The sequence below is a fragment of the Mercurialis annua genome, linkage group LG6 (genome assembly GCF_937616625.2).
Source record: "Mercurialis annua linkage group LG6, ddMerAnnu1.2, whole genome shotgun sequence".
Classification (NCBI taxonomy): Eukaryota; Viridiplantae; Streptophyta; class Magnoliopsida; order Malpighiales; family Euphorbiaceae; genus Mercurialis; species Mercurialis annua.
Window position 1 is genome coordinate 44,809,722 of NC_065575.1, and position 22,648 is coordinate 44,832,369.

At 38.5% G+C, this 22,648-nt stretch overlaps 1 protein-coding gene across 2 annotated transcripts; it reads left to right on the top strand.

The window, feature by feature from the left end:
- The first annotated feature begins 8,053 nt into the window (after positions 1–8,053).
- Positions 8,054–22,516, top strand: LOC126687292 (mediator of RNA polymerase II transcription subunit 12). 2 transcript variants are annotated; one of them, XM_050381808.2, is made up of 14 exons: positions 8,054–8,304; positions 8,992–9,103; positions 9,707–9,901; positions 10,279–10,356; positions 10,552–10,657; positions 12,939–13,007; positions 13,119–13,172; positions 13,369–13,476; positions 13,921–14,070; positions 14,160–14,507; positions 14,631–17,053; positions 17,344–19,926; positions 20,620–20,944; positions 21,641–22,516. In XM_050381808.2, exons 3-14 carry the CDS (start codon positions 9,771–9,773, stop codon positions 22,085–22,087), a joined length of 6,822 nt encoding a protein of 2,273 aa, XP_050237765.1. In that variant the 5' UTR covers positions 8,054–8,304; positions 8,992–9,103; positions 9,707–9,770; the 3' UTR covers positions 22,088–22,516. The 2 variants fall into 2 exon arrangements, with proteins under 2 accessions (XP_050237765.1, XP_050237766.1); XM_050381809.2 differs by having other exon boundaries at positions 9,712–9,901.
- Positions 22,517–22,648: the final 132 nt, after the last annotated feature.

A 22,648-nucleotide genomic window follows, 5' to 3' on the forward strand; every position in this document is an offset into this window, starting at 1 on the left:
ACAATACTTTAATGCAATGCAGTGCTAATGTACTAATCTTTGTGTTAACCTAACCATGAAATGAAATGAAATTAGTTTTGACATAAAGAAAATGAAAAACAAATTCCCAGGAACCTACCAACCAACCATGTCAATGTGTTCCATTTCCTTCTTTGTGGCACCATCCTTTTGGTTTTTATATACAAAAATGCCTTTTAATCTTTCCATATGCATCCAAAAAAATGTCACTTTAAAGCTTATAAATGCTCAAATTAACTTCATTCCACTTCCTTTTGAAAATTGAAGCTTTACTCTCCAGGCTTAGCATAAAATTTCGCAACAAACCCTCTATTTTTTTTTTTTTTTTGCCGAAAAGATTATATTTCATTACGAAAACATCGACTACAAAAGTCTCGACTCTAGCCACACCATATGTGCTAGAGTATTACCACAAAAATCTACATCTCTAAGGGATTTTTTGGCTAGATAATCAGCCACCCAATTGCCGGAACGTCTAATGAAATTAAACGAAACTAGACTCAAACTTTGACATAAGACTCTACAATCCTGTAGTACAACTTCACAAGATGCGTCGACAGTAGTTGTACCCGACATTGCCCCGATAATCGCTTTCGCATCGCCTTCAAACACCACACTCTGGATTTGTAACCTTTGGGCTAGCAGAATGGCTTCACGAAACGCAAACGCTTCCACCAGCGCAGGAGAGCTAACATGACTGAACCGGCGGGCAAAAGATGCTAAAGGTCTGCCCAGCGAATTTCTCACCACACAGGCCCCCGCCCCTGAGTTAGACCCTTTATGAAATGCCCCGTCGAAATTAATTTTGAGCGAAGTAGACGGGGGAGGTTGCCATTGGGCCTCCATAATAACTGCTCTTTCATTTCGTTGTTCCATTGCCAGAGCTTCAGTACATTCTTGAAACAGTTTATTCGCCGTTTGAAGGACCTGCATAGGATCACTATCCTCGTTTCTGAACGTTAAATTGTTTCTCGCCAGCCAAAGTGCCCAGGTTATCCATGCAGCTTTAGAAAGAATGGAGTCCCGCTCTTCCATGCTTAACTGGAGAGCAAAGAGTTGTTGCCAGAGGCCTTGAAAAGAAGTATATGAGCTGTCCTGTAAAACATGAATAATGGGAGACCCTAACCAAACTGATTCAGCAAAGGGACATGAACAAAAGGCATGATTTACTGATTCAGAAGCACAACAGCGAGGGCAGAGGGCAGAGACTGTGGGGATCCTTTTAGATATATTGCTATTAACCGCTAGACCATTGTTGATAGCCTTCCACAAAAAGCATTTCAGGTTAGGAGGGACCTTCATCTTCCACAGGACCTTCCATTTTACTGTTTCAGTATTCGGTTGGTTGACAACCCCGAAGTTCAACTGACCGCCTGTATTGTCAGCGAAGGATAAATGATAAGCCGATTTTACTGAAAAAACTCCTGACTTGGTATGATCCCAAATCAATTTATCTTGGGCTCTGGTAATACTCATAGGCAAAGAAAGAATGGCATTAGCATCCTCTGGAGTAAAAATGGAGGTAATAAGCTCTTCATTCCAAGTTTTCGAATTTTCCTTAACCAAATCAGAAACCGTTCTAATAGTAGATGGTAATGAGGTTTGCGGAGAGACTCTGAAGGGGTATACTCCAGGGAGCCATGGATCATTTAAAACAGAAATTTGTTCGCCCGATCGGGGTTGCCATCGAATGCCCCTCGTAAGCACTGTTCGCCCCTTCAAGATACTATGCCAAGCCCATGAACTATTAGAGTGCGATTTTGCATTGATAAAAGATTCATGAGGAAAATATTTCCCTTTGAAGACTCTACTTATAAGTGACTCGGGTTGATTAATGAATCGCCAACCTTGCTTTGCTAACAACGCTAAATTGAAATTTTCAAGATCACGGAAACCCATTCCGCCCATTTCCTTTGGTTGGCACATTCTAGACCAAGAAACCCAATGCATTCGACGTTCGGTACGTTTTCGACCCCACCAAAAATTTGAGATGATCGAATTAATTTCCTTATGGATTCCTTTAGGTAAAAGGAAACAAGACATAGAGAATACCGGTACGGCCAGGGCGATACTTTTGATAAGAACTTCTCGGCCTCCATTTGACAATAGGCTGCCTTGCCATCCATTGACTTTGTGTCTCACTTTACAAGTAATTTCTTTGAAAGTCTCCATTTTTGACTTGTTAACAAGAGCCGGTAACCCCAAATATTTATCTTGCCCTCCATGGTTATGAACTTGTAAATCAACCAAGAGCTGTTGCCGAACCAAAGGAGGAGTATTTCGGCTGAAGAGAATCGATGATTTTTCCTTATTGATCTCTTGTCCCGAGGCTTCACAATACAAGGATAAAATATTGGTAATCACCTGAGCTTGTTGCGATGTGGCTTGAAAGAAGAGGAGCGAATCATCGGCGAAGAGGAGGTGGGAGATTTGTGGGCTGCGCCTAGCGATCCTGACACCCGATATGCTATTTTCTAATTCTGCCTGAAGAAGCAAAGAGGAGAAACTCTCCGCACAAATTAAAAACAGGAACGGCGATAAGGGATCGCCTTGGCGAAGCCCTCGGGTTGGCTTGATGAAACCATGGGAGCTTCCATTGAACGTGACTGAGTATGTGACTGAGGAGATGCAGCACATTATCCATCGAATCCACTTATTATGAAAACCCATTTTACGCATCACCCGTTTGACGAAATTCCACTCTATCCTCTCATATGCTTTACTCATATCTAATTTAAGAGCTAGCTCAAACTTACATTTCCCTTTTCGAGTCTTAAGGTGATGCGTCACTTCGTGGGCTAACAAAATGTTATCCGAGATGTTCCGGCCTTTGACGAAAGCACTTTGATGCTCACTGATAATCTCGCTCATATGTGGCTGCAACCGGTTTGTTAGAACTCTCGCTATGATTTTGTAGAAGACGGGGCAAAGGCTTATGGGTCGGAGGGCAGCCATGTTTGTTGGGTTCTTAACTTTCGGAATAAGTGTGATGGTGGTATGGTTCAGACCGGTTGGAATGGTAGCGCCGTCAAAAAAAGCTTTCACAGCTGAGCAAACATCCGCCTTCACCGTTTCCCAATTAGTTTGAAAAAAACACCCCGTCATCCCATCTTGTCCCGGCGATTTATTCGGGTGAATGTCAAACATTGCCTTGCGGATTTCCAAATCAGAAATAGCTCTGACGAGGCTTTGGTTGATCCTTGGGGTTACTCGCCCATGAACATTCCTAACAGCTTCTGTAATCCTCGTCGGGTTGGATGTTTTGTAGATTTCCTTGAAATACCCAACCGCAATAGCCACCATTTGCATCTGAGTTGTGCACATAGTTCCATCTCTATCCTGAAGCTGTTTGATGCTATTAGTTCGCCTCCTTTCAACAACTTTAGAGTGGAAATACGAAGTATTTCGGTCGCCCAAGCGGAGCCAATTGATGCGAGATTTCTGATACCAAAATTGCTCTTCACGAAGGACTTCTTTAGCGAACTCAGCCTCTAGCGCCTTGATTTCGTTCGCAAAAATGTCAAAACCTTTTGAGTGGAGATCAGTAATCTGGTCATGGAGAGTTTTCATGAGAAGTCTGGCATTGGTTTTTTTGGATTTGGACCAGCCAAACAAAGTGTTTCGGCAAATTTTAATCTTAGATTGGATAAGATTCATCTCCTTGTTGTTGTTGTTGTATCTTGAATCCAATGGCAGTTCTGCATTCCAGGCTTCGGTTATAATCCTTTTGGCTTCAGGATTAGTGCCCCATCGGTGATCGAAGATGAACCGGCTATGACTCTTCTGGGTCAAAGGAGATGTATCCAGAATAAGAGGCCGATGATCGGAACCCAATTCCTGCAGGTGGGACACGGTGCTATTGGGAAAAATATTCAGCCATTCGGAATTAGCCACACACCGATCCAATCTCATCTGGATGTTTTCTGAACCACCCCGCCTATTATTCCAGGTAAACGGCGCTCCAGAAAAACCCAAATCTTGCATCTTAGCATCACAAAGAAATTTTTGAAAATTCTCCATACGATTCAAGTTGTAAGGGAGACCTCCAATTTTCTCTTCTCTGCTGCTAATGCAGTTAAAATCACCACCAATAACAATGCCTCCAGATAGACCATTAATGTAATTGACAATAAAATTAAATTGTTGCAAACGGTCGTAGGAGGAAACACTTAGATAAACTCCAATAAAGTTCCAGGTTACATTGTTATCCTCACTAGCTACCATACAATGAAGGAAAAAATGCTGAAAACAAACTAAACTAACACTACATGTGGAATTCCAAGTGAGCGCTATGCCACCCGAGAGGCCCAAAGGATCAACGCATTTGAACTCTCTAAAGCCGCATTTTCGGAAAATCAGTTCCACTTTTTCGGTCCTATTCTTAGTTTCGACAAGGAAAATTAAACTCGGAGAATGGGATTTCACAATCCCTTGAAGGTTATGAACTGTCAGAGGGTTCCCCACACCCTGACAATTCCACACAAGGGTCTTCATATATCCTTTTGGGGCCCACTCTGGCTGGCGCCCTCCACCGGTTTGGATAACGGGAGTAAACACTTCTTTTTGACCATTTGGATGTCCATCTCTTCACCCTTACGCTTGAGTAAAACTTCATTGCTTTCCTTCGCAGCACTTTGGAAAGTAGTGGTTTCATCTCTGTTGGAAAGAGGAATAGTGCCACTGCTCACAGAGTTTTGAGACTGAAGATTCTGTCTAGCCAGAACTTTCAGCCTATGCCGGACTGGGAGCTGCTCTAGACTTGGTCCATCATGGGCAGTGAGAGATTTATTAGTAAGAGAGTCAGAGGTGGGAGTTTGAATAGGGGTGTTATTAGGGTTTGGTTTACGTGGGGATGCATGGGCTGCATGGGTATTAGTCTTCTTGCTAGCAGCAGTATTAGGAATAGGGTTAAAAGTATAAGCTTCATGACTTATTTCAAGAGAAGTTAGGGGGGAGGAACCACGTCTGGCTCTCAGATTGCTAGCAGAAGGATTTGGGATCAATTCCTCATGGACCTTAGTGATGGTAGGGAGCTGTTCACGTGGAGAAACATGGGGAGTAAGATTTGCAAGTGCTTTGGTGGGAGGATAAGCAAGGTTGGGGATTTTTGGTATCACTAGGTGTAGCAGCCCTAATTCCTCCAGAACTTGCCTGTTGCACAAAATGGATTCTTTCGTTGGATCAGCTCTGATCGTAGGACTTGCAGAAAAGAGGAATGGGTCAAGCTGGATTTTCCTATAATTTGCTGGGTTCCTAATCACGGGTTCTGATTCAGCGAGCTGTTTCTCCATCTCACAAACCTTAATAAAACCTGATTGGTGGCTTTTGCTGTTGTCTTGATTGAAGAGATTACCTTGGGGAACCCCCAAACTGAGAGAGGAAAGGTTTAGGCTTTCCTTTTGAACCTTATCAACAGATGTGCCTACTCCTGGATGAAAGAGACTGATTGGGTCACTTTTGTTTGATAGTACGTCGGTTTTGTTTAACACATAAAAGGAACTTTCCTTCTGTTTCCCCAGTTTCTTGTCTTCAGACATCCCACAATTAGGGGTAAGGGAGTGTTTGACTTGCTTTCCTTTGTCTAGTCGCCCCTCGAGTTGCATTGGGTCTGCTGCCACAAGCCTGCTGGGTCCACTGATTACCTGAGCTTCTTTTGCAGCATGTTTGGTACTTCTGTCTATCCAATGGTCAAGAGCCAAAAGACCTCTCCCCGGAACGGCATGAGGAGCCTGGGCTTCCCTAGGGTTTCTGGCCGCCGTAAAAGGCCCACCGGACATGGACCAACTTCCTTTTGAGCTTCCATTCGCTGAGTTGGGCAAACCCTCATTCCTATTGCTCAGTGTAGGATTTCTGGCTGTAGTGAATCCTTTCTTGAAACCCACTCTCATCTCCGATCCAAAAGCGACTTCATCGGAATCTTCATTAACAGCAACCACCGTTTTGCAAGAGTAAGTTGCATGGCCGATTATGCCACAACGAAAACATATGTCGGGCATCCGCTCATACATGAAGTTTACCCATTTGGTCTGCCCATTCTTATCAGGAATGTAGAACCCTTTCCTCAAAGGCTTCTTAACGTCGATCATAACTTTCAGACGTAAAGTTCCCCATCCTCCACCTTTTCCATTGTCGTCGCATTCTGAGGAAATGAATCCCTCGAATAATTTCCCTATTTCTCTTGCGTTCTTCACGTTAATTTGGTTTGGCGGTAGACCCATAGCATGAATCCAGAATGGAGATAGAGAGAAATCAATGGTGTCCATTGCCTCATCCTCTGGCCACTGCTGCAGAACCAAGAGGTGGTTGGTAATGCACCATGGTCTGCCAGCCCATACCTTTTCATAATCTTCCTCTAGGTTGAATGAGAATATGTATATCCCATCCCTATCCTTGGATATATTGAACCTCTCGATAGTTCTCCAAGACTTAGTTAGGACTTCATGAACAACAGCATCATGAAAAACTTTTTTCCCTGCAAACTGTCCCACCAGGACAAATCTGTTTTCTAGTTTTTCTTGAGTGAGATGCAGTAGTGGTTCAGAGACATTGAGATTAGCTGTATGCATGGTGAGATCCGTAATGCTGATTGGTTGTGGTTGGGTCATAATGAAGGGAAAGTAATGACCAGAAAGAGAGTTTTTTTTTTTTTTTTTTTAAAAAAACGGATTTTGAGAGGGATGATGGAATAAGTGCTAGAATGTAAAAGCAGCTGTGGGAGATAAACGTGTAGAGTGTTAATCTGCCAGGGGAAGGTATTATAAATGGAGTTTGGGTTTTGAAATGATAGTTTTTCTCAAGAAGAGAGCAAAGGGATAAACCCTAGTTTTTCTCAAGAAGAGAGCAATTGGACATCTGCAGGTAAAGCAAAGGTAATAGGGATAAATCACAATAGATTTTCTAACTACAAACCCTCTATGCAGAATCATAAATAAATGCATGGTTAAATTCATTATAAAAATGAATAAATAAATAAATAAAATATTTTTGATACAACAAAAACTGGGATCGCCTCGATGATTTTCCTGCACAAAGAACAACTAAGCTCTAAGAGTAAGGCTAATATTGTCTAAAAATCACTTCACTTAAATGTTTAAGTCACTCATATTTTTTGATAGGTTAATGGATGTACCGAGTATTTAGATCTAGAAAACATCACCCTTCTAAATGCCTGTAGAGCAACTTTTATAGTTTTTACGAGTGACAAGTTATGTATGTCCTTTCTTGGTTTCATAGTCTTCATGATCGACAAATGTCACCCACATTCTTTCCTGATTTATGTGTACGTGGCTAACCACGGTTGGCGATATTCACGTGTGATGGAAAGCAACGCATATGTGCGATGTTAGAGTTCATCTAGAGAGATATTATAGAGGGGCGAGCCATGGATAGTTTGGGAGATCCATGCCTCGCTTTGGGTTCGAATTATTTAAAGTCAGTATTACTTATGATCAACAATAAATATATTTTTATGAGTTTGTCATTTATCATATTATATACAAACTCCCATAAACAAAGATAAAATAAAAACTCTATATACTCAATAATTTTTTAAAAAAGCTTGTTCATACTATCTAATCAGTTAGTAATGTAATTTAATTAAATTTATGAGACGACTTGCTAATAATCTTATATATGTACTTATTTAAACACTCAGTTATATATTAAGACAATATAAACATATTTCTAACGTATGTAACTGCTTCTAATATGATTTATATTTTTAGAAAAGATTGTAAACAAAATTTACAAATCAATTTCATACAAATTTATTCATAAAATAAAATAAAATTTTAGGAGACATTATTTTCACCCACATAACATCAATCACAAATTTGTTGAACAACCATAAACCTCATTACACAACACTAAAGTTGCAAGTAACTCAAAGCACCCACTTCACTTTACCATCTCACCCTTCACAATCTCAATAATCCAATAGTCAAATCAAATAGTTCCAAGGGTAAAAATGGAAGAAAAAACATTAAAATGTGATAATTAATGATTAATTAGGCTAATACAAGAAGAGAATCATCATCACCAACATCATCACCACCATCAAACAAAGCTTAAAGAGTCAAAGCCCTCAAAGCCCAAGACCCTTCTTCTTTTCCACTTTCTCTCTCTAGAAAAAAAAAATCAAACCAACCCTGTTCCTTTATTTTCTCTCTCTAGACTGATTTTTTGATTATTATTATTATTATTAAATTTTGATTATTAATTATTATTTATTTTAATCAATTATCTGAATCTCTCTCTCCCAATCCGAAATTCAATTGTTTTTCGAAGGTACGAAGCTCTTCTTTTCTGTCTCAAATCTCAATCTGTTTACATTTTTTTTAGTTTAGGTTTTATTTACGAATTTGTTATTAAAACCCTAATTTTTCAATATTTGCTGCTGCCAACTTTGTATGTGCTTGGTTATTGATTTTGAGCTGGGAATCAGAGGTTTGATGTAAACCCTAAGTTTTGGTTTGTAATAAATTAAGGTGCCTTTTTTTTTATTTTTTTGAATTGGGTGTTTGTTTGATTTAGTAGATTTGTGGAGTTATGTTATAGATATTGTGCTATTTGCATTTGTAATTTTGGATAAAATTGGTCTTTTTTTGAGTTTTAGTTGTTGCTCTGTTTGGAAATAAAAGAAGTTGATATTTTGTGCTATTGGTGATTGGTTTGTAAACTTAGTTTTTGCCGATCAGAGTATTGTTTTTAGTCTATGGTGTTGTTTTAGGGCAGTTTGTCTGTTTTAACGATGGACATTTGAATCCAAGTAACTTTAGAATGTTTCTATATTTTATTCATTTTAAGTTAGTTTCATTTGCAACGCTGATCTTGGGAGACTCATTTATGCTCTTTCCGAGGTTTGATATTGAGTGCTAGTAGAGTGAAGTTGTAATGTCAATTATGACTAGGAATGTCTATGGCATCCATTATATTCTTAAAGCATTGGGTTTTTGTGTAATGCTTAAATCTCAGGTGCTTGTAGTTTCCATCCAGCAAGTATAAGGCGAACTGTTTTCATTAAATAATTTATGGTACGAGGGAGCAGTGAAATTTGGGCTAGTTCAAATTGGTTATATGGCTGAAGGTAAGATCTTTATGTTAAACTGCTGTCTTTCAAATTGTACCTCTGTGTTCATTTTCGAATTTAGTTTAAAAGTCTTATAACTTCAAATTTTCTGAGTTATCTTTCTGTTTATTGGGGTATGAAAGTAGACATGCTCGATCCTTAAGTATATTTTTTTTGAAAAACCTTGAACATCTGTCTTAAGGCTGAACTGGATTTAGAAAATTATGTTATTTAGAGGAAACTTGAAAGGTGTAACTTTTAACTTGTTCCCTATGGTAAAATTGTCATGATCGTATGTGCTAGAAACCATCTTTTGTTCCCTTGTATTCTCTTGCTACTCGGTTGCTTTTGAGCTTTTACCCGAAAAAGTGTTTTAATTGTTAATATTTAGTGGCCAACATGTCAGGAAGATAGCAAGCAGTGCCATTGTATTTTTCTATTTGGTTGGAAATAGAGATATGCATTCACATTATGTAGCATTTGATGGAAGTTTATTGTAGTGATTTTTTTGCCTCATGCTTCAGTTCATGCAATTTAAATTCCTGATTGTGAGGTGCTTTATGTATCTGCCTTTTTTTATTGTTATGTTTGAGCATAAATTTACACTGTTTCCGTATGCAGTTTAGCCTATATAGCTTCTTGTGGCTAGATGTTGGGAGCAGTATGCCGGTGATAGTTTGGAGAAATGCAAAGATATCATGCTGCCAGCTGCACTGGTGCAGTTAATAATAATGCAATTGGAGGAGGAGCATCAGTGAGGGATACTCTCCGGGCTGATCCATCTTCATTGCCAGCTAATTTTCCTATTAACTCCAGGTATATAGATATGCTGTATTATGGGGATAATGATTAATGTAAATGCTTCATTGTGTAAGGATTACGAGATACTATCCCTAAATAGCAACTTTTTAGATTTAGAACGTCGGATCTATATATGTGCTCAATTGTTCATTTTGTTTTAATAATTACTATTCGACTCCAACTACATATATATTGTATCTCTATATGTCTAGAGTATGGGTTTCTAGATATACAGCAATTTGTGTTTTTATAATTCTGTTCTATTAATGATGTTTTGATGTTTAAAGCTTCATGCATTTGAGCTTTTCTGCTCACACAAAAAAAAAAATATCACATTGCTAATTTATTTCTTAAAGATGCCATATCTGAGTAAATTGTTTGATACGGTGCAGGCGGCCGTCTCAAGGCCCTCAAGGGCCTCAACTAACCCCGTACAAATTGAAGTGTGATAAAGAGCCCATAAATTCCCGGTAAATGCAACAAGACTATATTTTTAGCATTTTGATTATGTTTCAGTTTACATGCAGTTATATGGATTAAGAGTTTAGTTATATGAAATCATATGTTATTAATGTCTCTACTTCTTGTTCACTGCATTTTCTTTTTATATTACTCCTTGAGCTGGCTCTTATTCATTTTATGCTTGGTTATTTTTTCAATCTTAGACTTGGACCTCCTGACTTTCTTCCCCAGACTCCGACTTGCCCAGAGGAGACTCTTACTAAAGATTATGTGCAGCATGGATATAGGGAGACAGTTGAAGGCCTTGATGTAAGTTTTTTATTCTGCAATATTCAATTCCTTTGGATAAATATGCATGTATTATGTTTATTTTGCTATTGGATTTATTGTTTATTTAATTAGATTTAAAGTGCTTCCTGCCCTTTTTCTTCTTGGCCTAATTTATTTAGGGTCTCGCATTATTAGCTATACTTGAGACAGAAAGCTTTACTGTTTTATTCAGTTCTTGTGCAAATCATTACTGAACTTTTCGTCTTTACTTGCTCTTTTATATGTAAATTTGGTTTACTTAGTGGCATTTAGAGCGTGAACGCTAAAAGTGGAAAATGGGCAGGTATGGGCAAGGTCTAGATGGGTAGGGTTGTAAATTGGTAACTAACTCATTTATGATTCATTTAATTTTTTAGTGGGTACCCATATCCTTTTAATCCAATCCAATCCAATCCTAAGCCAAATATTTATCCATTTAATATATTTTAGAAGTTAAGATTATCTAATTTCAGTTATGTTTATAAGTTTTTTTCCTTTAACATGAAATTATGTCATATATTTCTAATATATTTTAGCATGACTTTTATCGTACCACTTTTTCTTATGAATATAAAATTTAAGTTTCTTATTAAACATAAATAAATACCATATATTCCCTCTGTTCCACAAAGATAGGAGAACTTTCTATTTTGGGTGCCCAAAATATTGGCAAACTTACTACTTCAGTTTGAGTATGTTAAAGTACAAATTCTATCCTTCATTAATTAAATTATTTTGATTCTATTATCTTTACTATCATTGATTATCTTTTTATCAAATACAAAAAGTAATAATTAATTTAGTTCTTTAAGATTTGTTTTTAGTCCCAATAAACTATTGGTATTTTTAAAATACATAATTAATGATATTTATAATATCTAAATAATCAAATTAAGGGTATAAAGGAAACTCAACAAAAAATAAATAATATACTCCCTCCGTCGCATTTAAGAAGTCCCATTGTTGTTTTCACACATAATAAGAAGACATAAAACATTTTTTTTTCTTGTTTTGCCCTCATTAATTGTGCTTTGAAATTATGCATGTCATTAATGGCCTTGTAAATGACTTTGCTATTAACATAACATAAAGGGTAAAAATGAGAAATTATGCTAAAATGGTACCATGAGACTTCTAAAGTGGGACATTAAAAAAATGACAATGGGACTTCCTAAATGGGACGGAGGGAGTAACTATTATTTCTTAATTCTTGTGCAAAGCAAAGTTTGTCTATCATTGTTGGATGAGGGAGTATTAATTCGATTATACACTTGAATAGAAATGTCTACTCAGAATAGAAATACCCTAGAGATAGACAAGTACCATAAGTTGTCCCAACCCGACCCAACACAAAAAAGTTATCTAGAAGCCGCCTATAAATTAACTTGACCCAAATAACAATTGACCCATATAATTTGAAACTTACGGGTGTGGATCGAATCGCATAATGGGTTATCTAATGATGATTTATGAGACTTTTAAGTTTGAATCAAAATTTCACATTAAATTATTTCAAATATGAAGAAATAATAATAGTATGGTGAAAGTGAAACAAATAATTGTTTTTACAATTTTTTAATAATAAAACAAACAAATGAATAATAGATTTGACTCAAACCTGATCCTGTATAAATTTAATAGTCTTATTAAATAGTTTTTTAGCTTTATAAACATTGATGTTTATATATATTTGTTATGATTTTTCACCATTTCATTTTTTTTTATGATGGGTTTGATCTGATTGTACCTGAGACCCAATACATAATAAGGGTTTAAAAAAATTTCTGTAACATTATGATCCGAATCCAACCCAAAATGACATGAATCCAAATTGAAGTGATTTAAACCTGAAACGATATCAAAAAGTAAAACATGAAATGGTCTGAACAAAATGATGCTAACCCAAAATGATCTGATCCGAATTTGTCCAATCCAGCCTATTTGCCACCCTAGTAAGAAGTAAATATATATATATATATATATAGCCCATTATTAGTTAAGCTTATTTATATGAAATAGATATAGCAATTATTAATTGAGTACACATACCCAACATGACTGTACCCAATATAATGGGACCAAGTTGTTTATTATGCATCTATTTTTATACGTTACCCATTTTATACCAGCACCTGATTTTGATATGTTGGTTAATGGGTATAAGTTTTATGTAGATAATTCATAAGTTGCATATTTTAAGATGCATCTATGGATTTGATTATAACGTTGTCAAACATCATATTATCGTTATGTAACATTTGTTTATTTGCTGAGTTCTCAGGAAGCTAGAGAAATCTCATTGACTCAAGTTCAAACTTTTAGTAAGCCTGTTGTCTCAAAATGTAGGGAGGTGAGCAGATTTTTTAGAAGCTATGATGTTCTTCATTGGTTTAAATGAATTGGAAAAACTTCATTGAAAAGTGGCCAGCACTTGATAATTGAGCCTTGTCTTCCTCTGCAGGCAATCAAAAAATGTCTGAGGGCCATTAATGAGTCTCGTGCTCAAAAGCGTAAGGTAATGTAGAATCCTTTCTAAGAATAGGTGGTTTCTACATTTCTTCTATTCTTTGAATTAAATCGAGAAAATTGTCTTATTGCGCACTTCTATTCTGAACCAATTTATAGTTGAAATGTTTTTTAGTAATGCAGACTTTTGGATCTTGAAAAGTGATAAATAAATTTGAACTCATACTTTTCTCTTTAAATGACAGGCTGGTCAAGTCTATGGCTTGCCACTTTCTGGGTCTTTATTAACTAAGCCTGGGGTATTTCCAGAGCTAAGGGCTTGTGGCGAAGACTTCAAGAAGAAATGGATCGAGGTCTATATTCTTTCATTTTCCTCGAGTTGCAGCTGTTCTTTTATAGTCTAAATTAACTTAACATTTCGTTTTTTTAAAATTTCAGTGAAACATTATGATGTCTTTCATGATAGCTTGATAGTATTTTACCTTCTTTTGTCTTACTCTTATGTATGTCTTTGTCTTTTGTTGTTCTGGTTCATCTGTATGTTCTGAGAATTTGTAGATTTGTTGAAATGTGTTTTTATTACTGACCGGAGAAGGCACTGAAGCAGAAACTATGATGTTTTGATGCATACCATCTGGTTATGCTTAAGAAATAGTGAAATTTTGGCTGTTTGTGTAAATTGGAAGCGGGAGGAGAGATGGATCAATTTGAACGTATTTTGTTTTTTTACTTTGGTTTTATGCCTTTGGTTCCATGTAACCTTTTTTCTTTTCTTTTTCCTAATTTATTTGTATCAGGGTCTATCACAACCGCACAAGCGACTGCGTTCTTTGGCTGACCATGTGCCTCATGGATATAGGAGGAAATCCCTTTTTGAAGTTCTTATCAGGAATAATGTCCCATTGCTAAGAGCAACGTGGTTTATCAAAGTAACTTATCTTAATCAGGTAGAGCTTGTTTAATGCTATTCTAATCCTGGTATACCGTCTTTTAATAGTGGACTATTTTTAGTAACATATATGGTTTTGTTTTGCAGGTCCGTCCCAGTTCTGCTAGTATTTCTTCCGGTACACCTGATAAATCTCAGTTGTCTCGCACAGAACTTTGGACGAAAGATGTTATTGAGTTCTTACAGTCACTCCTGGATGAATTTTTCTCCAGAAGTAATTCCCATTCTGCTCCGCACTCCAGAGATAGACCAACTCAAATGCTTTATGCTGGATCAGTACAGCACAGAAATGATTCAGCAACATTCTCTGTTGACGGGGAGGAGCCTTCTTTACATTTTAAGTGGTGGTATGTTATACGACTCTTACACTGGCACCATTCTGAAGGGCTTCTACTTCCTTCTCTAATCATTGATTGGGTTCTTAGTCAACTGCAGGTACTGAATGTCAAATTCTTTTTACCTAATTGTTTAAAATAATGGACAATTTTGTGCTGTAAAGACATGAATGACAGAATCTAACTTTATACTCTTGCTTGGTCTTTATTCATATTCCTTCAGGAAAAGGACCTACTTGAGATTTTTCAGTTGCTGTTGCCAATCATATATGGTGTATTGGATACTGTTCTTCTCTCTCAAACATATGTTCACACTCTTGCTGGAATAGTAGTTCGTTATATCCGTGAACCATCTCCAGGTGGGTCAGATCTGGTAGATAATTCACGAAGGGCCTATGCTACTTCTGCTCTTATTGAGATGCTGCGATACTTGGTATTGGCTGTTCCAGATACATTTGTTGCCTTGGAATGCTTTCCTTTGCCTTCAAGTGTAATGTCTTATGCAGTAAATGATGGTGCTTTTGTATCAAAGGCATCTGAGGAGGCAAGAAAGACAAAAGATAATTCAGTTGGAATGGTTGGTGTTTTCAGAAGTAAAGGACTTGATGCTCAGTATCAGACCATTTCCTTTAATCAAGTTGTTTCATCCATTCAGAAACGGGCAGATAATCTTTCAAAGGCTGCTTGTCCTGGTGCTCTGGTTCATAATGTGGCAAAATCTGTACAAGCACTGGATAAAGCTCTTTTTCAAGGAGACGTTAGTGAGGCTTACAGTTTTCTTTTTGAATCTTTTTGTGATGCAGCTGTTGATGAATGCTGGATTGAAGATGTTAGCCCTTGTCTAAGATCATCATTGAAGTGGATAGGAACTGTAAACATGTCATTTGTTTGTTCCATATTTTTCCTTTGTGAGTGGGCAACCTGTGATTATCGAAACTTTCGGACTAGCACGCCTCATGATTTAAAATTCACAGGAATAAAAGACTTTTCTCAGATCTATATTGCTACTCGACTTATGAAGTTGAAGATCAGTGACTTGCAAAGTAAACCTAGACGGAATAATGAGAGGTCCTTTGGGATCAATAGTCTTGCCAAAGGTCCAAGTCAGCATAATTATGTCAGCAGGCTTCCTGTAAGTAATGGTTATGAATCCAAAGGTAATTTAAAAAATGTGAATGGGAAAATTATTAATTCCACGGATGTATTTGAGAGCCCAGGCCCTTTACATGATATCATAGTGTGCTGGATCGATCAACATGATGTTCAAAAGGGAGAAGGTTTGAAGCGTTTACAGCTTCTCATAGTGGAACTCATACGGTCTGGGATTTTCTTTCCCCAATCATATGTGAGGCAGCTGATAGTTAGTGGAATTATGGATACAAGTGGGCCTGGGGTTGATTTAGACAGACGAAAGAGACATTATCAAATTCTTAAACAGCTGCCTGGGCTCTTCATTCATGATATTTTGGAAGAAACAAGGGTTACCGAAGGATCAGAACTTATGGAGTCCATACATGTTTACTCAAATGAACGCCGCCTTCTCATACACGGCTTCCTTTATGAACAATCTCAAAATTCAGTCAAATCAAATGTATCAGGGCAAAAGCAAAAGCAAAAGAAAAAGCATCATCCGACTTCTGTAAAGGACGGGGCTTCCTCAACTTCCTTTGATCAGTGGAAAAATATCCAATTCCAGTCCAAAAATATGACTTCTAAAAGAGTCAAAGCCAACATTGAAGAGTTGAAGGCTTCCATCTCAGTGCTGTTGCAGATTCCTATCATTGCTGCATCTTTGGATACAGGCTTGGAAGAATCTCAGGGGAGTGTTAAGAGGGCAGCTGAGTCAATATCCAGCAAAGTGGATGTAGTAGAGGGTACGCCTGGATGTGAGGATTGTAGAAAAGCGAAGAGACAAAAGTTGAGTGATGAAAGGAGCTCTTTCTTTCCAGGTCATTCTCCTATGTCAGATGATGAAGATACTTGGTGGGTTAGAAAGGGGACTAAATCCTTAGATGTCTCCAAAGTTGATGTACCTTTGAAAACATCTAAACAGGTCTCTAAGGGTAGACAAAAGGTTGTGCGTAAAACTCAAAGTCTCGCTCAGTTAGCAGCTGCTAGGATTGAGGGTAGCCAGGGAGCTTCTACAAGTCATGTGTGTGATAATAAGGTTGTCTGCCCTCACCATAAACCTGGAATCGAAGGGGAAGCCCTTCGGTCGGCAGATGGCATCAAAACACTACAACGTGGAGATATTGTTTCAATTGCAAAAGCACTGAAACAGTTACGTTCTGTAGAGAAGCGGTCAATTACTGTTTGGTTAGTAAGTGCTGTTAAACAGCTTGTTGAGGAGGCTGAAAGGACTGCTGCCAAGACCAGCCAGTTTACTAGACCTTATGTTTCTACTGATGATAGAGGCTCCATACGGTGGAAGCTTGGTGAGGATGAGCTTTCTGCTATATTGTACTTGATGGATGTTTGTGAAGATTTAATTTCTGCAGCCAAGTTACTACTCTGGCTGTTTCCAAAGGTTTCCAGCAATCACAATTCTACAATTCATAGTGGGAGAAATATTCTGATGCCGCAAAGAACTGTGGAAAACCATGGATGTGAAGTGGGAGAGGCATTTTTGTTATCATGCCTCCGAAGGTGAGCTCTCAATTTTTTTTTCTAATCATCAGGTTTCTGTTTCCTTCTATGCCAAAAAAACACATTGTATGCTTGTTATTTTATGTTATCTATGTTACTCTTACTGGCTTATTTTGTTACTTCAATTTTAAATTGCTTTACGTGTTTGCTCCTGTGATTACAGAGGGCTCTGCATGCCAATCTTTGGCGAATTTATACTTGTTGCTTTGACTTGGTTATTGATATATGTTTTGGAGTTTGGCGCAGAAGTTATTCTTTTGCTCCTCTTACTTACACTGACATTTGTTCAGGTACGAGACCACGCTTGCTGCAACAGATCTTGTTCCTGAAGTCTTGACAGCTGCCATTCAACGTGTTTTAGCACTACTCTCTTCTAATGGAAGAATTTCAGGTTCAGCAGCCTTAACTTATTCCCGGTATTTGTTAAAGAAATATGGGAATGTTCCAAGTGTTGCAGAGTGGGAAAAGAATTCAAAAGCAACGTATGATAAGAGACTTCTTTCCGAACTTGAACCCCGATCATTGGACGGAGAGTTTGGATTTCCACTTGGAGTTCCTGCAGGAGTTGAAGATCTTGATGATTTTCTCCGTCAAAAGATAAGTGGTAACCGAATAACGAGAGCAGGTATGAACATGAAAGATCTAGTGCAAAGGCAGATTGAGGAGGCTTTTCACTACTTCTTTGGTAAGGAGAGAAAGGTCTTGGGTGCTGGTGCACAAAAAAGTCTTGGAATTGAAAAGTCTGATGATGGGTTCCAGATAGCTCAACAGATAACTATGGGACTAATGGAATGCATTCGACAGACCGGTGGTGCTGCTCAAGAAGGAGACCCCTCATTGGTGTCTTCTGCTGTTGCTGCCATAGTCAATAATGTTGGACCGACCATTGCAAAAATGCCTGATTTCTCAGCGACCACAAATCATTCAAATGCTTCATCTTCACTCAACATTGCTAGGCGTATTTTGCGCATCCACATAAGCTGCTTATGTTTACTTAAGGAAGCTTTTGGAGAGCGTCAGAGCCGGGTATTTGAGATAGCTCTTGCGGCAGAAGCATCTTCTGCTCTTGCTATAGCCTTTGCTCCAGTAAAATCTTCTCGAAGCCAGTTTCAACTTTCTCCTGAAGACTCCAGTGTAAATGTTTCAAATGAAATTGTGAACAATTCTGCCAGATCAGGAAGGGTTACAAAAAGTGCTGCTGCAATCTCTGCTCTCATTGTTGGGGCTGTTATTCATGGTGTTACAAGCTTGGAGAGGATGGTTACTGTCTTCAAATTAAAGGAAGGTTTGGATGTGATACAATTTATAAGAAGCACAAAATCTACTTCAAATGGTAATGCCCGTTCAATTCCAGCTTTTAAGGTGGATAATTCTATTGAAGTTTATGTGCATTGGTTTAGATTGCTTGTTGGAAATTGCAGAACCGTATCTGATGGTTTAGTTGTGGAACTTTTGGGTGATCCATCTGTTGTTGCTCTTTCAAGGATGCAGCGGATGCTCCCTCTTAGCTTGGTCTTTCCACCTGCCTATGCTATATTCGCCTTTGTTATATGGAGACCCATTATTCTTAGCAAAGACCTTGCAAACCGTGAAGACATTAATTTAATGTATCAGTCTTTGACAATGGCCATTGGTGATGCCATTAAGCACCTGCCTTTTCGTGACGTGTGTCTGAGGGACAGTCAAGGATTTTATGATCTTGTAGCTGCAGATGTTAGTGATGCTGATGTTGCTTCCATGTTAAATGCTTTGGACATGCACACTAAGTCTGCAGTATTTGTTCCTCTTCGTGGAAGGCTTTTTTTGAATGCCGTCATTGATTGTAGAATGCCAGTGTCTTTGTCCACTCAGGATGATAGCAATCGAGTGTCTGGACTTGGTGGCTCTAAAGTTCAACATGCAGATAATGAGTCGAAGCTTCTTGATAAGCTTGTGAATGTGCTGGACACTCTGCAGCCTGCAAAATTTCATTGGCAATGGGTTGAACTCCGGTTGCTTTTGAATGAACAAGCTCTTGTTGAAAAACTTGAGACCTATGATATGTCCCTAGCAGATGCTCTCCGTTCTCTGTCACCTGGCCCTGAAAAAGCTGCTGTTTCTGAAAATGAGAATAATTTTATTGTGATCATCCTCACAAGGTTGTTGGTCAGACCAGATGCTGCACCGCTTTTCTCAGAACTGGTTCATCTTTTTGGGAGGTCACTGGAAGATTCTATGTTATTGCAGGCTAAGTGGTTCCTGGGAGGACAGGATGTTCTTTTTGGACGGAAAACTATTAGACAGCGTCTTACTAATATTGCAGAGAGTAAAAATCTTTCAACCAAGAGACAGTTTTGGAAGCCATGGGGCTGGTGTAGGTCAGGCGTTGATCCTCTGACAAACAGAGGAGACAGGAAGAAGTTTGAGGTCACCTCCCTTGAAGAAGGGGAGGTTGTTGAAGATGGTACAGAAACTAAAAAGTCTGGTAAAAGCTCCACCCAAATGTTTGAATCTGAAGGATTCAATGTCAGCCGGCAGTACATGACTGAAAGAGCTCTAATTGAACTAGTCCTTCCCTGCATTGATCAAGGTTCTGATGAATCACGCTATACATTTGCTAGTGATCTGATCAAGCAGCTAAATAACATTGAGCAGCTGATAAATGCGGCTGCTCGTGGTTCAAGTAAGCAGACAGGATCAGCCTCTTCTGGACTGGAAGGTCCTGTGAGTAAGAGTAATAATCGCAAAGGTATGAGAGGTGGCAGTCCGGGAATGATTAGACGGACTCCAGTTGCTGCAGATTCTTCTCTGCCATCCCCGGCTGCCCTGCGAGCCTCCATGTCTCTGCGGTTGCAATTATTGCTGAGATTGCTTCCTATTATTTTCACAGATGGGTAATTTTACAACCTTTTCCATTTGCATTTTTGTTATCTTAGTGCTCTTTTACTTATTGTGCTTGCTCCTCGGTTAGCTCCTCAGTTGTTAAGTTCTTAAATTTGTCTCCTTGTTACTTTGTGTGAATCAATCTTAGATGCTTGATTATTACTTGTGCATGCTTTTGGGATATAACATTCATTAGTTATCACATCTAAGAAAGTAGATATCTCAGGCCAGTCTCTACTAAAGTTTCTTATAGCCCTCTCTCTTGTGCTGTAGTTCTCCGTGCGCTTTCTGTAGTATCCTGTGAAAGGAACATAAAAGCAGGCTCAAATTATTTATCCGACCCCTGGGTCATGCTTGAGCATCACACTGTAGATTACACCCCTACTCTTTATCTTCCTAACCAGAGAACTAGAACATAGTGCATAGGCCAAAAGTCCTATTCAGCTGGTTGGGTGTTCAAAGCGCTATGTATGGCCATGCCAAATCATTTTGGAACTCACCAATGTGGATTTCATATTCATTTTTTTTATTTTCCATCTAAACCATGGGGGCGTCGAGGGGACAAAGGCATTTATTTCTGTTGGTATTAATGTTAATGATTATGTTGCTATAGCATTTCTCTTTATTTAGTTACTTACTCTCTTCGTCATTCATTTGCAAAGTGTAAATACTCACTTTCATTTTTTAATTGCTGGATTTGTCAGGGAACCATCTGGCAGGAATATGAGGCTTATGCTTGCCGTTGTAATACTTCGTCTCCTTGGTAACCGGGTTGTGCATGAGGATGCTGACTTAGCCTTCTCTCCCATGCAAAGCTCTCAATCCAAGGCGGAAGTTGAGTTACCATTGGAAGCGGCTTCTATGGACTTGCCTGGTGAAAGTCTATTTGATCGACTACTGTTGGTTCTTCACGGATTGCTAAGTAATAGCCAGCCAAGCTGGTTGAAGTCAAGGTCTGCCTCCAAGTTGATGAATGAATTTTCCAAGGATACTGTGGGGATTGATCGTGATGTGGTGGAGAGTTTACAGGTTTGTTTATTGACAATACTGTTCAAGTTTCCCAGTTTTTATTTTAGTAAACCATTCTTTTCCTGAGATATAATTGTTACTTGCACAACATGATAATTAATGCTCCATATGTGAGTAAACCATGATCTGCCACTATTGTGGGATGAGCGATCTTATTGTGAATTACCTAGCTATATCCACAAGATTGTTGTCCAAGCCAAACGAAAATATAAAAGTGGGAGAACTCAACTTGCACTAACACCATGAATTTGGTTGTGTAATTTTCTTGTTTCTTATATATATGCAAATTTGATGGTAGTTGATGAATGATCATTTTGACACATTTGGAGACTAGACTGTGCTTGATTCCTTTTGAACTCATTGAATGACTTTTTCCCTTCAAGATAGTTACGATTTAATAAGCTTTTGTGCCCATTACAAATTTATTGAGAATATCAAATTATTCATATGATATAATCTAAATCTTAAGAGCGATTTGAACATATTCATTGGGTTATTATTAAAAAAAAGATCCTCACTTCCTGTAATCTCCTCATATAAGCTGAATTCCTCTTTCCCAATTCTTCTCTGTTTTGTTCTATTCAAATTATATCATAGGATTTAGAATGTAATTAATGGTTTTTCGCTTTTCTTGGGTTGATATGTGAAGCATATTATTTTCATTCTACTTGACTTATGGATCTTTGATGAATGCAGAATGACTTAGATCGTATGCAGCTGCCCGGCTCAATTCGGTGGCGTATTCAAGCTGCAATGCCAGTTGTTCTTCCTTCCGTGCGATGGTCTATCTCTTGCCAGCTACCATCTGTTTCTACGTCTGCTGTTGCTTCACTTCAACCTAGTGTCACAATTTCTGGATTAAATACTGGAAGTCAACCACAGAAAAATCCGCTTCCTTTAGCACGAACAACAAACACGCCAGGGAAGAAGCCATTGCCACTGCAACAACAGGATAATGATATGGAAATCGACCCGTGGTTACTTTTGGAAGATGGTACGGGATCCGGCCCATCATCAAGTAACACAGCTGTCATAAATAGTGGCGATCATGCTAATCTTCGAGCCTCCAGCTTGCTTAAAGGGTCCGTAAGGGTCAGACGGACAGACCTCACATACATCGGTTCTATGGATGATGACAGCTGAAATTTTAACTTCAATTCTTGATTACATCTGAATCGAGCAATCCCCTCGACAGGGAATACAATTTTTTGTTGATCGCCGATGATCAGCAACAAGTTTCCGCATTGTTCTCGCGTTTCCGCTTTTAAGGCAAAGGAATCTGCTGAGCTGAGGGGTGCATTTTTTGGGGGAGACGCCCGCAGGCAGTACTGGTTAAGGTACTGAAACAAACCTACACAGCCTGCCCCGCCCAGATCTCGGGGGCCGAATTGACTACTAACCTTTTGATGATTGATCACTCCCCATTGAACTGCATGCCCTAGGTGGGGTGCAGTTGGAGGGCTTCTGTATATATAGAATGAATCTTTTTACACTTGACCGATTCATGAGGGTAAAAATCTGAAGAATTATTTGTAGCAGTTTCATGTGCATCAATCTATTGTTCCATCATCCCGATTCGTGTGCCGATATTCGAATGCATGAACTTGATAGCAAATAGGATACACTTGCAATCTTATTAGCTCATTCCTGAAGTTTAACAGAATCTGGACCATGGTTGATGGTTCCATGAATCTGTGTTGAAAT

What these genes read in the sequence shown, in the direction of transcription:
- LOC126687292 (XM_050381808.2), top strand. Translation starts at nt 9,771, where the DNA reads ATGCAAAGATATCATGCTGCCAGCTGCACTGGTGCAGTTAATAATAAT. An exon ending in TTGTCTCAAAATGTAGGGAG is followed by an intron (nt 13,008 to 13,118) that starts GTGAGCAGATTT and finishes CTTCCTCTGCAG; the next exon opens with GCAATCAAAAAATGTCTGAG. An exon ending in TTGTTATCATGCCTCCGAAG is followed by an intron (nt 17,054 to 17,343) that starts GTGAGCTCTCAA and finishes ACATTTGTTCAG; the next exon opens with GTACGAGACCACGCTTGCTG.